Source organism: Oryctolagus cuniculus, chromosome 11, assembly GCF_051225735.1.
Source record: "Oryctolagus cuniculus isolate XC-2025 breed Fujian yellow rabbit chromosome 11, ASM5122573v1, whole genome shotgun sequence".
Taxonomy (NCBI): domain Eukaryota; kingdom Metazoa; phylum Chordata; class Mammalia; order Lagomorpha; family Leporidae; genus Oryctolagus; species Oryctolagus cuniculus.
The window spans coordinates 14,459,352-14,476,156 of record NC_142877.1 but is presented as its reverse complement, the minus strand read 5'-3'; the positions used below and the strand labels follow the sequence as shown (position 1 = coordinate 14,476,156).

General features: G+C 61.8%; 2 protein-coding genes across 3 annotated transcripts in view; one reads left to right on the top strand and one right to left on the bottom strand.

The window, feature by feature from the left end:
* The first annotated feature begins 3,732 nt into the window (after positions 1 to 3,732).
* KCNK15 (potassium two pore domain channel subfamily K member 15) lies at positions 3,733 to 8,123 on the top strand. Of its 2 annotated transcripts, XM_089307950.1 has the most exons (3): positions 3,733 to 4,555; positions 5,255 to 5,367; positions 6,327 to 6,540. In XM_089307950.1, the coding sequence occupies exons 1-3, from the start codon at positions 3,997 to 3,999 to the stop codon at positions 6,402 to 6,404; spliced, it is 750 nt and encodes a 249-aa protein (XP_089164076.1). In that variant the 5' UTR covers positions 3,733 to 3,996; the 3' UTR covers positions 6,405 to 6,540. The 2 variants fall into 2 exon arrangements, with proteins under 2 accessions (XP_089164076.1, XP_008272975.5); XM_008274753.5 differs by lacking the exon at positions 5,255 to 5,367 and having other exon boundaries at positions 3,737 to 4,555; positions 6,327 to 8,123.
* RIMS4 (regulating synaptic membrane exocytosis 4) overlaps positions 7,038 to 16,805 on the bottom strand; it is a 61,882-nt gene continuing 52,114 nt past the window's right edge. Inside the window, exons 3-6 of the mRNA XM_051845011.3 lie at positions 15,823 to 15,935; positions 15,444 to 15,545; positions 14,746 to 14,885; positions 7,038 to 12,112 (exon numbers count right to left, since the gene is read on the bottom strand). Of these exons, the coding sequence (XP_051700971.1) occupies positions 11,894 to 12,112; positions 14,746 to 14,885; positions 15,444 to 15,545; positions 15,823 to 15,935 (574 nt within the window). The 3' untranslated portion in view covers positions 7,038 to 11,893. The remainder of the gene's footprint in view (positions 12,113 to 14,745; positions 14,886 to 15,443; positions 15,546 to 15,822; positions 15,936 to 16,805) is intronic.

The following is a 16,805-nucleotide window of genomic DNA, read 5'->3' as shown; positions in this document are numbered from 1 at the left end:
CTATCCTGAGAGCTGGCAACCCTGGGGCTCCGGAAGACGAAAATCCAAGGCCCCATTGAGGGCTCCCAGGTCTGTCTCCGGCATCGCAGGGCAGAGGAAAATCACCAGGTTCCCAAGGAGGAAGGAGGGGCAGAGGCCGAGGGAGGGGGCGCTGCGGCGGGGGCACCTTGAGGTGTTGCTGTTTTTGGTGACTGCTCAGCTGACGGCTTTGCGAGCTGAGAACACACATCCACAAACTCTAACCTCCTCTGGCTTAAAATAGAACCACTGAACCCAAAATGCCAAGCGCAGGGCAGAGTCACCTGCCTGGCAGGGCCAGACAGTTCCCCCGTGACCCTGACAATTCCCACTCGCTGCAGGCACACTTGAAAGCGCCTCTCAGCTGCGTGTCACAGGATCCTCACAAGGGTGGCAGAACACGCCAGTCCAGGAGCCTTAGCCCCATCTCAGAGACGCGCAAAGTGAGGGCCAGAGAAGCCGCGGGAGGGTGACAAAGCCAGCAGCATCTTCCTGGCGAGGATCAGGGCCTTGGGAGCCAGGTGGCCTGAGTTCAAGGCCTGGCTCGGCCACAGCCTGGCTGTGGGGACCAGCGAGTCAAGTGCCTTCTCTGCCATTCTGTTTCTAGGACAGTAATGGGCAGGCTCTGTGAGTGACAGCAGCTTCAGCCTTGCCCCTGTTCCCAGAAAAAGAATCCTCGGGGTCAGTGCTGTGGTGTAGCGGGTAAAGCCGCCGCCTGCAGTGCCGGCATCCCATACGGATGTTGGTTCGAGTCCTGGCTGCTCCACTTCTGATCCAGCTCTCTGCTATGGCCCAGGAAAGCAGAGGATGGCCCAAATCCTTGGGCCCCTGGACCCACATGGGAGACCTGGAAGGGGCTCCTGGCTTCAGATTGGCGCAGCTCCAGCCCCTGAAGCCATTTGGGGAGCAGGCCAGTGGATGGAAGATCTCTCTCTCTCTCTCTGCCTCTCTATAACTCTGCCTTTCATATCGACAAATAAATCTTAAAAAAAAAAAAAATCCTCAGGCAGACAGGGAGGAGAAGCATCGAGGGGGCACCTGTGGGGGGGGGGGGGCAGCTGAACGTGGCACTCCATAGCCCTACGCTCCACAGTGCAGTCCTACGAGGGAGGCCTCACTGTTACCCATGTCTCAGATGGGGAAAACCAAGGGAAGCAGAAGCGTTCAGTCCAGTTAGAAAGTGGAGGAGATGGGATTCGAACCCAGGTCTCATGGGCCCATCCATGTTCATGACCAGGCCCTCACTAACTCTGCCCTGAGTGGGCCCTGCCTTCCCCCTAGAACAGGCTGCCGCCCCAGCCCCAGGGTCCCAACAGCCTATCTCGGGCCCTTCTTGGGTGGAGGTCCTTGGTGCCCCACTGCGAGGCTCCAGCCCAGGTTCCTGCTCTTCTGACGGCTGTGCGAAAACCAGAGAAGCAAACTTGCTGACGCCGTTGGTAAAGCAAGCAGAGGCAGCAGCGCCAGCACTCGCCAGCAGTGTCCTGCCTCTGGGCACTGAGCTCTCCTCCTCTCCTTGGGTGAAGAAGGGGCCCTCAGCCCCGTCTCCCAGGGAGCCCATCAGGGTGGGTACAGGCTGGCATCCTTACAGGCCTGCGCACCCACACACGTGTGGTTTCTGGAATCATGCCTAAGGAGTCTAGGCGAGTCCTGCAGGTCAAGAGCTGCTCCCCGGGCCTCTCGTCTCCCGGCCCACGACATCCTCACAAGACGGTTATCAGGTTCCTGCTGCTGCTGTGATAAACCGTCAGAAATGAGCATCATCTTCCACGTCTGTAGCATGGGGCTCTACACAGGTCTCCCTGGGCGAAAAATCAGGGGCTGGCAGGACTCGCTCCCTTCTGGCTGCTTGCCTTTTCCAGACGCCAGAAGTCACCCGCTTTCCCCACCCTGTGTCCCCTTCCCCCACCCTCGGCACCAGCAGCGTTAGGCAGAGTCCGTCTGTTGCTGCCTCCCTCTTCCAATTACAAAGACCCCCCCCCCACACACACACACAATCACATTGGACCCACCCAGAGTGTCCAGGATGACCTCTGGTCCTGAGGTCAGCTAATTAGCAAGCTTCACTCCTGCTGTGACCTTGGTTCCCCTTTGCGATGAAACCCAACAGTCCCAGGGATAGGGCAGGGCAACTTCCAGGAGTACTTTTCTGCCTACCACAGCCTGTTATGAGACAGGGACTTTTTAACCCCATTGGAACTGATGGGGAAACTGAGGCACCTCAGGTTCACGCACAGTAAGCAGCATGGACTGTGAGCCTACCCAGCTGGGGTCCAGAGTCCATGCACATCAATTCCACCTGCCCCGGCTACTCATTTGTCCCCAGCCGTCAGGCACATGCTCTGTGCTGGGTCCAGGTGCTGGGGGACAGAGGGGAGACCAAAATTGGATCCCAGTCTTCAAGGAGGAACCCAGATATGGAATTGGAGAATTACACTACAGTGGGAGGAATGCAAGATGGCAGGAGCCCAGAGGCCTCCAGGAGCCCAGAGGAGGCCAGCTGGGGAGGAGGAGTCGGGAAAGGAGATATGGAAGGAGGCTGAGTGAGGGTGGCTTTGACCAGCTGTGTCTCCCACAGAAAGCTGTTGGGATGATGAAATGCGCTAAGACATGTTAAGTGCTACAGCTGGTGCTGGCCTCGGGCAAGCACGCGATTACTGCGGCTGTTGAATGGGCTGGGGAGAAGGCTGAAGCCAATCAGGGGTTGATGCAAGGAGTGGGAATTTTAGCATGGCCGGAGCAAAACAGTGCCAAGGGCCTGTGGGGGAGAAGCTGGAGCTGCCTTGGCAGAGGGGGCTGGGGGTGGGGGGACATGACGCAAGCCAAGACTGCAGCAGAGAACTGGGAAGGCTGGGAGCCCCATAGCTGAGGTGAGGCTGCCTGCGGCTCTGCCCGCATCTCCTGGCAGACCTGCCCGGGGCTCTGAAAGGGGCATCAGCTGGGTGCTGGGGTCAGGAGTAGACCCCTCAAAGGGTACGAGTCAATAGAAGGACCCCCGGATACCCAGCTGATCAGCCCAAGGACCAGGAGCCACCCTGAGTCCTGTCCTACGCCACCAGCAATTCCTACTGCTCCACCAACCTGGGTTTCCGTAGCTGCAGTGACAGAAGATCCCTGGCTCTCAGCGGCTCAAAACATGGAAGCTCCGAATGGGCGGTCCTGACGGTGGCCACCTGCCATGTGTCATCCAGGCGCCCAAGCTCCTTCCACCTCCTTGGGGCTCTGCCCTTGTACTGAAGACTAGGTCTGGGCAGTGGCCTGCAGGTGTGGAGAGCACACATCCCATTGGCTGCAACTTGGTCACAGGGCCCCTTCCAAGGCCACACTGCCGACTATGCACCCAGCTCGGCCTCCCAAACTATCCCAGGTGCCCTCACTTCTCTCCAGCTCCAGTACCAGGCATGCCCCCAGCCCAGGCCACCCTCGGAGGGCACTGGAAGCACTTTCTCTTTCCACAAGCCCTTTGAAAGAGAGGAGAGGGGAGGGGGGAAGGAAGAAGAGAGGAGAGGGGAGGGGAGGGGAGGGGAGGGGAGTGAGAAAGCAGGAAAGAAATAGATCATTGATGTGTGTGCGGGTCCTTCCATGACTTTCAGGTGTGAAGAATACCCCAAACGAGAGCCTGTGAAGACCCCGTGTGAGGCCGCCTGTCCTGCTCCCCTCCCCACCCCACCCCACCGCCCCTCCGGTTCTCTGGGCTCCTGCCAGCTGGTTTCCCCGCTGTTCCCAGCGGCTGCGCCAAACTTCCCTCGGCTTTCACGCGGCTTCTGGCGCTGGAGTCTCTCTCCCCAGCCCGGTTCCTCGGTGGCTTCCGAGCGGGCGGCGCGTTTTGCTCCGCGAGGCCTGTGGGCGGCCACCCCTCCTGCCGGGGAGATCCCCGTGCGGACCCCGTTTCGTCTGCACCAGAAAGACCTGGCTACAAATGGGCCCGAGGTCCCAGGACCCGTTGGGGTGGGGACAGAATGCCTGGGACCTTCGCTCCGGATGTCGCCGTTAGCTGACCCAGGGCGGGTAAACAAAGGCAGACGGGCGCGAGCCGGCAGCGAGGCATTGGCTGAGAAGCCCTCCGGGGCTTCCCCGCGCCCCGGCCCCGCCTCTGGGCGCCCTCGCAGCGCCGCGCCCCTCCCTCTCCCGCCGCGCGGGGCCGGGGCTTGCGGGGGCGGAGCGCGCGGGCGGCCGAGGGAGCCCGCGCCGCCGTCGGGGCGTATGGAGCGGATCCGCCGCGGCCCGCAGCCCGGGCGCGGGTCCCCGGACGCCGGCATGAGGACGCAGAGCGTGCGCGCGGCGGCGCTCACTGGGTGCATCCTGTCCTACCTGCTGGTGGGCGCCGCGGTATTCGACGCGCTCGAGTCAGAGGCGGAGAGCGGCCGCCGGCGGCTGCTGGCCCAGAAGCGGGGCGAGTTCCGCAGAAAGTACGGCTTCTCGGCCGAGGACTACCGCGAGCTGGAGCGCCTGGCGCTGCAGGCCGAGCCGCACCGCGCCGGCCGCCAGTGGCAGTTCGCGGGCTCCTTCTACTTCGCCATCACCGTCATCACGACCATCGGTGAGCCGCGCTCAGTCCCACCTCCGCCCCTGCAGAGCTGGGCTGCCCGTCCACGCAGGCAGGGCCGGGCGCAATCAGCAGTGCTCCGCAGACGCCCCGGGGGCAGGGGGCGGGGGGCGGGGGGCGAAGGGGCGGAGGCAGCGGGGCTGCGAGAGCAGGTGGCCGGAGTTGCTTGGCCCTCGCGGTGTGACCCCAGACGCGTTGCTAACCCTCCCTGAGCCACAGGGCGGGACGATCGCCAAGGAGAGAATTCATGGAGGAAGTTGTAGCGCAGGGCCCAACTCAGGGACAAACGACAAAGAGGGACGGACTTTAGTTTCACAGCAGTTATGGGCCCGAGGCTGTCGCGGCCAGCACCGTGCGGCCGGTGCCTGGGGTGTAGCGAGCCTCTGTTAATACCGGGCGAGGAAGACTGATTACCGCGAGCTTGGGGCCTCGCCCTGCGGGAGCCACAGCAACTCCGCGGCCGCGGCTGGCCCGCCAGCTGTCGCCGCGCCTGCTGTCCCGCAGGTACCTGGTGAGCCACAGCTGGGGGAGTCGGGATCCGGACAGAGGCCGGCTCTGCAGGGCTCCCGGCTAGCGCCGGCCCCGCCCCCTGGGCTCCGGACCCAGCGGGAAGCGCTTGCATTGGAGAAAGTTTCTCAGCCAGGCTCTTGCAAGGCCGGGGTGAACCGATGGTTCGGCGGCCCCGTCCTCCAGGCACCCAGACTGGAGCTCTGCGCTCCAGGCGGCCGTCTTCTCCTGCAGCTGACCCTACCTCTCTGAGCCCTGCTCTCCGCAAAGACCGAACCCACTCGTTCCCACCTCGCCAGGTGGGTGCCAGGGCTGAATGAGATCAAGCTAAAATGACCGGCCCAGTGCCTGAGGCGGAGGAAGCATTGTGCATTAGGTGCCGGTCGCAGCCCCCTCCTCCTGTCTGGCACCCTTGCTTCTGGGTTCAGCCCAGGGCTTTCTGTGCTGCCTGGGGTGGGACCCCTTGCACTTCTTCTCCCCCCCCCCCCGCATTCTCCCAGGCCTCCCGCCTGGGTCAGGTCTCCTTTCCTGGCTGTTCCCCTCTGACACCCATCTGGGGAGCTTTTCCTTTTCGGGCCAGCAGGGGCGCCCCCACCCACCGTGCTCTGGGGTCGGTCAGTTGGAGCTGCAGTCTTGCTGAGAGCCAGCTGCATAGCCCAGGACCTCGGAGAGGCAGCCAGAAGGGAGGATGGTGGTTCATGTCGGAGGACCGGAGCCCGGTTTCCTCATCTGCGACACGGAGCCAATGAGATTATCCCATATAGTCACGGGGCGGGGGGTTGAATAGGATAACCCATGCAGCGTACCTAGCGTATGACAGTCATCACTCTCTGGCAGACCCTGGCATCACAAAGCAGCCCTGGCCAGCTACCAGCCCTTTCACAGCGAACCCTTCCTCCCATACAGCAACTGGCAGCCACGCACCTGTGCCCTGGCCCTGCCATTTCAGTGGGACCAGGCAGCGTGTGGCTTTTTTTGGTTTCTTCCGTGCAGCATTTTATGTCTGGGACCCACTCCTTTCTGTCCCCTCCTCCCAAGTTCCCTGTGTTGGAGCGTAGTGCAGGCTGTGCACCCCCCAGGCACGGGGCCGGCCTTGGGGCTGTTTACAATCCGGTTGGTTGTGAATCACCACGCAAGGTGTAAGGACAGGGAGTGGGAACGACTTGGTTGGAACGGGTGCGGGCAGACTGGCGGCCGGGCTCCGGCGCGTTGAGGATGCAGTCGGAGCTCACTGCAGCCCCTCCACTCCCCCGCACAGGCTACGGCCACGCCGCGCCGGGCACGGACTCGGGCAAGGTCTTCTGCATGTTCTATGCGCTGCTGGGCATCCCGCTGACGCTTGTCACCTTCCAGAGCCTGGGCGAGTGGCTGAACACACAGGTGCAGCGCGTCCTGCTGGCGGCCAAGCGCTGCCTGGGCCTGCGGCGGGAGCGCGTCTCGGCGGAGACCGTGGCGGCGGCCGGGCTGCTAGTGTGCGTCGCCACCCTGGCCCTCGGCGCCGCCGCCTTCGCGCACTTCGAGGGCTGGACCTTCTTCCACGCCTACTACTACTGCTTCATCACCCTCACCACCATCGGCTTCGGAGACTTCGTGGCGCTGCAGAGCGATGAGGCGCTGCAGAGGAAGCTGCCCTACGTGGCTTTCAGCTTCTTCTACATCCTCCTGGGGCTCACGGTCATCGGCGCCTTCCTCAACCTCGTGGTCCTGCGCTTCCTCGCCGCCAGCACCGATCCACCCGAACGTGCCGCTCGCCGCGCGGGCCCGCTCCGTCTGGGGGCGCCCGCGAGCCGGCCCCGCTGCCCAGCCCGCGCCCGAGGTTCCCGCTGCGTCCACCGGCTAGAGACCGGAGCCCGCGACAACCCGAGCTTCTCGCCTCCCTCGAGTCCTGGGGCCGAGCGCGGCAGCCGGGCAGACAGACCCCGGGCCAGGCGAAAGTCCGTCTGATGGCCTGACCCCCAGGCTGCGCTCACTCCAGTGTGGAGGGTCTGACTTCAGCCATCAGTGCGCCTCCCATCCCGGGCTTGGAGAGGGGTGACAGGCCGTGGCAGTCCCCTTGCTCCTCTCCAGAGACGCATTACAGTTGCATCATAAGCAAAAGCCGTACCCTACAGTCGCACGGTGGGTGTAGATCCCTTGTAGTCCAAGCTCTAAGAAGGCTGGCCCTGACATCAGCACTTGGGGGGGCGGGCAGCAGAGAGGGTGGCCATTTTGTTCCGTTGTGAGGCGGCCAGTTTTCTGCTGTCCGGCTACTGCACACCTTCCAACAACAGAATCCTTGCTGGGGGAGCACAGGGCAAGAGATGGGTGGAGGGGCACTGTGGTGGGTCCAGCAAGCGGGCCGGTCGCGGCTCTGCAGAGACCACTGCCTCTCATCCCCCTGGCCCAACATGAGGGGCAGAACTGGCCCAGGTGTGAGTGACCCCCGCCCCACCCTGGAAAGCTGAAGCTCCTTTGCCCTGACCATACTGGCTTTGCCACGAGGGCGCCCTGCGGGCACGGATCTCACTGGCGCCACCTGGGTGCTGGGGGATGCGCTCTCTTCTGGTTCCCACCATCACCTGTGTCCTCTGGCCTCAGTTTCCCCATCTGTAAGATGACGGAGTTCATCCAGCACCCTGGGCCTCTCTGTACAGGCCCCTGCGGGCCATCCCAGCAGCACTCAGCCGCCTGGGCAGAACTATTTCCACATGAAGGAAGAGCAAGCCAAGTTAGAAAAGCCAAAAACTTTAATTTTCAACATGAGCTACATGGGCATGAACACAATGCAGTGTGACCCACTCCAGCCCAGGGGTCCCAGAAACCCCCCCTCCCCCAAGGCCTGGGTGGCACCTGCTCCTGGAGCTGGCGAGTGGGGAAGGTGGGGGCTGGAGACGCCCCAGCCTGAGGACCCAGGCTCTTGCCTTCCTGCCCGCCCTCCAGGGGACGGCCGTGGAGTGAAAGGGCTTCAGAGGCGGTGTCCGTGGCCCCAGGTACAAGCCTCCAGTCTGTCCTCCCAGGATGCTGGGTGAGGGTCCGAGCCAGGTGAGCTCGTGGACGGGCACGCTTTCTGTCCACACTCTTGGCAGACACAGGCCCCTCAGAGGCCTGGGGGTCACTACAGGGGGACGGGGCCTGGCACAGCAGTGCTACTCAATAAATAAACGCAGGTGACCTTGCCGATGCAACAGCTGTGCCTCCGAAGGGAGGGGACTCTGTGCTGTGTCTGAGCCCACAATGCCCCAGGAGCTCCTGGCTCATGGGGCTGGATGGGGACTCCCCGGACAAAGGGCACCGCCTGAGCTGCCCGCCTTGTTGCCTCCTGGCGTAGAAGAGCAAGCTCTGGGTGCCGGGGGACCAAGTTCTAGCCCTGGCTCAGCTGCTCGCTCACCTGGGGGCGAGCAGTCCCCCCTCCCAAGACCTCGGATTCCTGCTCTGTAAAATGGGGCAGAAACAGAAACACAGGCCTCCGCCTGCCAGCAGGGTCAAAGGGCACTGCAGGTAAAAGCCCTCCCAGAAGGCCAGGTCTCTCAGATCCACAAGTCTGGGGAGCGATCCCTAAGATGAGAAGTACCACCGCCCCTGCTCCTTCCAGTCCCCGCCACGGACCGGTGCTTAAAGAAACACACACAAAAAACTCTCCCTGTGGTTGGTGTTGGAGACATTATGGCGGCTGGAGGAGGGGGTGGGGACCCCCATGCAGGCAGTAAGGCCTTAATCAAATCCAGCACACCCTCAGTCAGCTGGGGCAGGGCCCCTGGAGAGCTTGGTCTCCCTGGCAACCATTCCCCACACCCCCCACGCCCAGAAAAGTAACCTGCCCAGAGATGGAACCAACAGGGCTGGCTGTGCAGCCGGGCTCCCAGGTCGGAAACACTGATCATGGCACACGTGTCCTGGGCAAGGGTCTCCTGCTGCAGGGCAGGAGACGCCCTAGGGAGCTCCTAGTTCTGCCCCTTTGGCTCATCTGCTTGGCGGGAGTGGGGTCCTCGGCCAAGTCACTTCTGTTCCCGGGCCTCGGTCTCCTAACTTCTCAGATGGGCCATGATGTGTCCTTAGATGGCTCCAAAGAGGGAGGAGGGAGCATGGCGAGTGACCCGCCTCAGCCTGTCCTGGCTCCAGCCCAGCCTCTGCTGGGAGATGGCAGCCCAGGCTGGTGGTGCCAGAGCACGCAGGGACCCCAAGGGGCGGCTCTCCCCTTGCCGAGTCTTGGTCTCCTCCTCTGTAAAATGGGATTGAGTGATGGCTCCCGAGGCCCCTTCCCTCCAGGATAAAAAGGGGATTCTGGAGGACGAACGTGGAGATGGCTCCCCCGAGATGGAAAGAAGCATCACTCTCGGAGACCCCGGGCCCCAGAAAGGCCCCAGCCCCATCCTCTCTGCTCCTCTCCAGGTGGTGGCCTTTGGGCCCCAAAGGATCAGACAGCGGCTGGGCTCAAAGGCCCGCAAAGCTAACAATGAAAACAGCCACTGCCCCACCCCAGGCCCCATCCCTTGGTGAGGGCACAGTGGCTCCCGCACCCAGTGGTCACAGCCCCTTGTGGGGGAGGGGCACGTGCTCACAACAAGGATATGAAGAAGAAACAGGGCTCCAGCCCCCACCCCACCCCTCCAGGAGGTAGGGGAGATGTCACAGAACAAACAAGAAAGTCACTGAGGGGGCCCTCGGAGGCCGCCCCCAGGGTGTTATTGCTTTAGAGCACATCCTCTCTCTGGCAAAGGCTGTGCAGACTTGGGGGGGGGGGGGGGGCAAGGCAGCCCTGAGCTCCTCCGCCCCCTGCTGGAACAGCCAAGCTCTGCCTCATCTCTACAAAGAGCCCCCTTGAACAACCACAGCTGACGGCCAGGGAAAGGTGCTCTCCTGGCTCAAAATACTCCAAATGGTGAGTAATAAACAGTGAGAACTCGCGTGGGTGAAACCCAAAGGGGCGAGGGACGGACCCCGGGCCTCTGAAGCAAGTCCATCCACAGCCCTGCCCCCAGCCCAGTCCCGGGAAGCTCCGAAGCCCTCTGGCATAAAAGGCGCTTCTCCACCCACCCTCCCGGCCCAGCACAGGTGGCTCCATGGAGTGCATCCAAGTGGATCCGAACTTGGCAGCACCCCAGGCTCAACCAGGCAGTGGAGAGGAATCACCCGGTGGGACAGGGAACAGGGTGGATCCAAACAGCCCAGTGTCCTCCATGGACAACAGCGCCCTCTTGTGGAGACCAGGCCCCTTGGTAAAGCCCAGGGCAACCCTCAGCAATGCCTCTTAAAGAAAATCAGTACCAAGGGTAATAAATCAGAACATCTGAGTATAATGGGTAGCTCCAGCTACTACCCTACAGGGCAGGGGGCAGGAAGAGAGGGGAGGGGCAGAGGGGCCGGCCTCCAGGGAGCCAGGCTGCCTGCCGGATCCCGGCCCAAGCCAATGCCGAGAAGATGGCCCCCTGGAATGTACTTGGGTCTCCCCTCCACCCCAGCCTGGGACTCTAAAGACTACATATGAGCTAAGAACAGGCCTTGAACACTACCTCTACCCAGCTAACCTGGACTACGCCCTACACAGCAGGGACTAGGTACAGAGGAGAGGAGGCCACTGGGTACCTCCAGGGTGGTCGCAGAAATGTGCTGCTATGAAGAGGGGCCGCCTGCATCCTCCCTCGCATGCAAAAGGGCTCCCGCTGCCCCAGGGAGGGCGGGGCCAGGAAGGCAGCTGTGAGGGCCTCCTGGATAAGGGACCCCCGATTCTAACCACAGCCCTCCTTGCCCTCTCCCTCCCCTACCACCCACCACCTTTCCTTGAGCCAAGGTTAACTGAGGCCGGGCAGTGGGTTCTGCCCTCAGCACAGGATGGATGGTTTAAAAAGACTAAAATAGATGGGGGGGCTCTATTACCTCCCCAGACCCCCAGCCTGCAGGCAGAGGGGTAGACAAGATGACCTCATCCAATACAGATGGGTTTTCCTAGGTGGGAAACCCTTCCCTTGGCACCACCAGACCCACTCCCAGCTCTCCCCAGCCTCCCCTTCCAATCCACCCCCGCAGTGCAGACGTGGTGAGCTGCCTGCACCCTGGGTTCTGGAAACTCAGGGCCACTCTGCTTTGCCAGTCTCCACCAGAAGACACACGACACGGTTCTTCCCAGCTTGCTGCGGTTCCATGGAGCAAGGCACCCCTCGGGCCTCTGCCAGGCTCTGGGCGCTTCCTCTTTTCCTTCAGTCCCTGCTGGGCCCCAGTTCCCAGAGCCACTGGAAAAGGGGCAGGCAGGAGGGGACGGACAGATGGACTCGGACAGGCTGCGGCAAAACTCCTTCCACAGGCAGGCAGAGGGAGGCCCGAGCTCCTCTTCACGCGGGGGGCTCTGGGCCCCTGGGAGCTGGCTCCGGATCCTTGCAAAGCTGCCCCATCGCTCTGGGGCAGGAGTAGCTGCCTGAACCCGGTGCCGCAGGAAAGACACTTGCTGGTAATTGGCACCATGGAGATGGCCGGCTGGGTTCTGGACTTGGCTCCGGGCAGCGAGCTTCCAAGGAGGCGAAGAGGGGGCGGGGCTGGACAGGGCTGGGGCAGGAGAGCGTGTGCTTTGCCACCTCAGTCTTTTCCGTCTTCCAACTGCAGCCACGTCCACCAGGTCAAGAACGGGCCAAGTCAAAAGTGCAGCCAATCCCACAGGGAGAGGGAAGGTCTCGGGGGCAGGAGGCAAGGGGGTGAGGAGGGGCCCGGGGCGGGGCAGGTCTCCCTGTCTGCTCCCCCACACGGCGGGAGAGAGCCCCGTCCTCCTCTCTTCAATGTGCCCCTGGGCCTGGGGTCCCAGGTCAGGGCCGGGTCATCTCCAGGCCTTCTTGGGAAGCCCCTCCCCTTCCCCCGGCATTAAGATCGCTCGCCACAGGGCCCCACGGTGCTCTCCAGGGACAACTGAGACGCCTGCCGCAGCAGGGGGCCTGTGGCCGGGTCCACCATGGAGGAGGTGGGAAAGAGCTTGTACCAGCCCACAGCCAGGGTGCTCAAGTCCAGCTCCTCCAGCAGCACGCGGGCCACTCCCATGAACTGCTTCCGCTCCATCCGCCCGTAGTTGCCCCACACGATCACCTGCGGGGCAGGAGACACAGCGGTTGGAATCCTGCCAGTGCCAGTCACAAGCCTGCAGCAAGCAGAGCCCGGCTCAGCCCCAGGCGCAAGGCACCTGAGTGCCGCGGGGTCGTCCTCCTTCAAATCTGACGTCCGTTCCAGCCCCCAGGGCCCTGCTCCTGCGGGCTGAGGTCACCAGCTTCCTGCCTCCGCTCCCAGCCTCTCCGTGTTCCAACCTCCACTTGCCCCATCTCCGGGAGCTGGCCCTAGTCCTCAGCTTCCAGGCACCCCTCCCCCGCCAGCGGACAGGGTCACAAAGAGGCCAGCACAGCAAACACAGGCTGGCTTCTGCCTTCTCCCGTCCTGCCTTCCTCCCTTCTTGGCCAACACCCTCTTGGGGCTGCCCGCGGGAAGGGCTTGTGGCTGCAGGACCTTTGCTGTTTGCTACCCCTGTCCCCCTCTTCGAAGTGGGCTGGCTCACCATCCAGCAGAGCCGAGAGCGCAGCCCTCAGACTCAGACCCACACAGGCGCCACTCTCAGCTCTGCTGCTTGCGTACTCAGATCTGGGACCTCATCTGCAAGTGCAATGATCCCAGCTCAGCTCACCCTGCAGCTGGGGAACTGAGGATGGGACCTGAGGCCCTCCTCGGCACACAGAGCTGGCGTCATTGTTGACTGTGTGTCAGGAACTGTCCATGCTAACAACCCTCAAAAAGTGATCAATCCCATTTCAGATGTTTAGACTGAGGCTCAGAGACTATTTTTTTTTTTGATAGGCAGAGTGGACAGTGAGAGAGAGAGACAGAGAGACAGAGAGAAAGGTCTTCCTTTGCTGTTGGTTCACCCTCCAATGGCCGCCGCGGCCGGCGCGCTGCAGTCGGTGCACCGTGCTGATCCGAAGGCAGGAGCCAGGTGCTTCCTCCTGGTCTCCCATGGGGTGCAGGGCCCAAGCACTTGGGCCATCCTCCACTGCCTTCCCGGGCCACAGCAGAGAGCTGGCCTGGAAGAGGGGCAACCGGGACAGAATCCGGCACCCCGACCGGGACTAGAACCCGGGGTGCCGGCGCCGCTAGGTGGAGGATTAGCCTAGTGAGCCACGGCGCCGGCCTCAGAGACTATTAAACTATTTGCCCTCCAAGCCACCGAGGTAGCTGGGCAGGGGCCCACTTCTGCTGTAGGGATGGCGTCGTGGGCTGAGCACCATTCTCCCCAGACGCAGAGGTGCCAGGCCTAAGCCCCAGCACACGACTGCAGAGCAATGTTTGCAGACAGGGCCTTTAAGGATGTGGTGAAGTTGAAATGAGGCTGAAGGGTGTGATGCGTGTCCCTGTGAGGGGAGGGGACCTGGACGCACACACAAGCAGGGGCGTCACTCAGGGCCAGTCCTTCCCGCCCTGCGTTGGTCACAGCACCCAGCAGCAAGGGTCCCACCCCCACCCACTCCACATCCCTTGTACAGATGCACCCCGAGGATTTCCTAGAAGTCTGGGCCAGAACACACAGACTTTTGTCCGTGGGGCCCAGTGTGGTCTCCCGGTTATTTTAAATGATCTCCAAGTGCCTCCAGACGAGTGTGGTCCCTGCAAACATTTGGGCAGTAACAGAGACATCGCCTCCACAGCGGCACAGAGCCCGCCAGGACCGCCCACGTGAGGCAGGTGCCCTGCCACAGGCACTCACTGGGCTCCCGGTGGTGTCCTCCTTCCTATTCTGTCCCCTTTTCCAGAAAACACTGTTGAGACCCACCAAACTCACCCTGGGTGTCACCCATAGGGTGCAAAACTCAGCTCTAGAGGGGACCTGGGCCTCCCAGTTTAGCAAAAGTCCCACCTTCGTGGTACCCTGGGATACCCTGACTGGTGGATGCTAGGACTGAGGTGCAAGCCCCAGGCGTCCAAGGGGCAGCTCTGACAGTAGGCGCAGGGCTGCTGTGGGCACTCAAGCCAACCCTGCCCACCCCTGATGGGCAGCTGCTCCTGGCTTGAGGCTCGAGAGACCAGGGAGCTGGTGCTGTGGCACAGCGGGGAAAGCAGTGGAAGATGGCCCAAGTCCTTGGGCCCATGCACCTGTGTGGGAGACCGGAGTAGGGGCAGCTCTTGGCTCCTGGCTTCAAATCAGCTCAGCTCTGATCATCTGGGGGAGTGAACCAGCAGATAGAAGATCTCCCCCCATAACTCTGCCTTTCAGGTAAATAATCTTAAAAAAAAAAAAAAAAAGCTTGAGCGACCACGAGAGTCCTCCTAATGGCTGGAACCAAACCTTCCCCAGGTCCGCAGGCTGTCATGCCTGTGTCTTCAGTTTCTAGAAGTGGATGACAGTGATGATGATGATGATGATGGTGGTGGTGGTGGTGCTAGTGATGGCTGGCATTGGTACAGAACTTATTACAGAAACAAACCTACAAGAACTTTTCTGGCCCACAGCAGAGCTCTCCGTCATAGCCATGGCATCAGGTATGTCCCATTAATACCCCCACTTCACAGATGGAGAGGCTGACGCTCCAAAAGGTTTTCAAAAGAACACAGTCAGCTACGGCACTCAGGTCAACCACGGCGCTCCATCTCCTCCAGGCGAGGCTCTCCGGGGCCCCTCCCTGCCACTCTGGCACACTCGTGTGCACACATGCACACCCATGTGTGCCAGTGGCTCTCACCTGCAGGACTTTGCCCTGGGGACTCTCAGGGAACAGCAGCACCTGGTTGTACAGGGGGTCCAGCGACTTGCGAGCGACTTTGGTCTTCTTCTTGGCAATGCAGACGCCATTCTCGAGCAGGTAGGCCTTGATGTAGGCGGCTGCGGGCAGAGGCCGGCGGCGCACAGGTTAGTCTGGCTCCTTAGACGGTGCACAAAGGGTGCCCACCCACTGCTGGGGACTGGAGTGCCTCTAGGGCGCTGGGGAGGAGCAGCAGGGCCAAGTGGGGGTGGCTGGCAGGCAGAGCCAGAGCGGGGTGGTCCTGCCTCTCTTGCTGCTCACTCTCCACTCATCTGTCTCCTCTCGCAGCCCACGACTCGCCCACACCTGCTCTGCCTTCATCATCCACGTGCTGACCCGCTCCCTGCACACTTGCTAAGCATCCACTGTACGCCAAGCACCCTACTAAGCACTGGGGTGTAATGATGGACAGGAAAGACAATCCCAGCCTTCTAAGGGCCTAGTCCAGTGGGGCAGACCAACAAGTTCAATAGAAAAATCTCACCTGGGTCCCCAAGCAAACCTTAACACACTGGAGTTGAGCAGAGGGGGTTCCCCAAAGTTGGACCCAATTTTCTCCCTTCTAGAGCCTGGATGCCCCTTGGGATGTCTTTGCTGACCTCTCCCTGGCCTTCAGTGGGGGAGGGCAGCCCCCTTACCTGGCAGTGTCTTGGAGCCTGGCTTGGCTGTCAGTCCCCTGGCCTGGATGATGTCCACTTCCAGCTGGCCGTTCCGCTCCTGCAAGCCGATCTCCACATCCCCTGGGAGAGCCCCAAGACAGGAGACTGGGAAAGGGCTCAGGAGCTCGGGCAAGGACTCAGCACTCCTCGTGGCTTCAGGACGAGACCCCCGCCCCAGCCCCCACCCCCGCCCCCAGCCCAAAGCCAGACAGAACCAACTCCCTCGCCAAGGCCAAGGGCCCTGCTGGGGCTGCAGAGTGTGCACCAGGCTCCAGGCTCACAGGCAGAGGGGATGAGGGACAGGACTCTAGGGGACGCCCCCACCCCAGCCATCTGCAACAGATCTAGGGGCACTCACCCATGGGCGTGGTGGCCAGGGTCTGGCGGCCCACAAACTGCGCTGGCCCCATGCTGCCCAGGAAGTCACTGAACTGGGCGTCTGATGCTAGGCACACTCCCCCATAGTTGAGGCTGCAAGAAGAAATGAGACAACCGGCGTTCCCGGGGGCCCACGGGTCAGCGGGAGAGGTTGAACAACCTCTGACGCCTCCCTCTGGGTCTCAGGCAGCTTTGCTGGCTGTGACAGCACCTTCAGCCTGAGCACAGGGCAGGCTGGCCACAGCTGGGTGGGATAACGTGGCTGGGTGTCCGGCATGGACCCCCAGGGCTGCCCATAGACTTAACAGGCTTGAGGCATCCTGACTGGCTCCCGGCCCTCCCCCTCCTTTCCTGCTGCTCGTGTTTCCTGGGGTCGCCTGATCGTCTACTTCCACTTCAATCTTTGCGCCAGGGTCTGCTTCTGGAAAAAGTGAAAGCAAGACCAAAGCGCAGCAGGTATGTACACGCAGGCAGCCCCACTTCTGAGTCCATCATTTCAACAATTCTGCGACCGTGTTTCTTGTGTAGAGACAGCATGGGAAAAAAAGTCACCTAGGTGTCTGGGAACTGAAATGTGCACCCCACCCCTGCCTCGTTTTTACAAAACCATAGACATTCTCTCTCACTTTTTTAAAAGATTTATTTATTTGAAAGGCAGAGTTACAGAGAGGGAGAGACAGAGACAGAAATCTCCCACCCACTGATTTACTTCCTAAATGGCTACAACAGCCAGGACTGGGCCAGACCAAAGCCAGGTGCCCGCAACTCCATCTGGGTCCCCCATGTGGGTGGCAGGGCCCGAGCACTTGGGCCATCTTCCACTGCTTTCTCAGGTGAATTAGTAGGGAGCTGGAGAAGAGGTAGAGCAGCTGGGACTCAAACTGGCGCCCATATAGGATGCCAGCATCGCAAGTGGCGGCTTAACCCAAGGTACCACAATGTCAGCCCTACCATAGCCTCTTC

What these genes read in the sequence shown, in the direction of transcription:
- KCNK15 (XM_008274753.5), top strand. Translation starts at nt 3,997, where the DNA reads ATGTCGCCGTTAGCTGACCCAGGGCGGGTAAACAAAGGCAGACGGGCG. An exon ending in CACCGTCATCACGACCATCG is followed by an intron (nt 4,556 to 6,326) that starts GTGAGCCGCGCT and finishes TCCCCCGCACAG; the next exon opens with GCTACGGCCACGCCGCGCCG.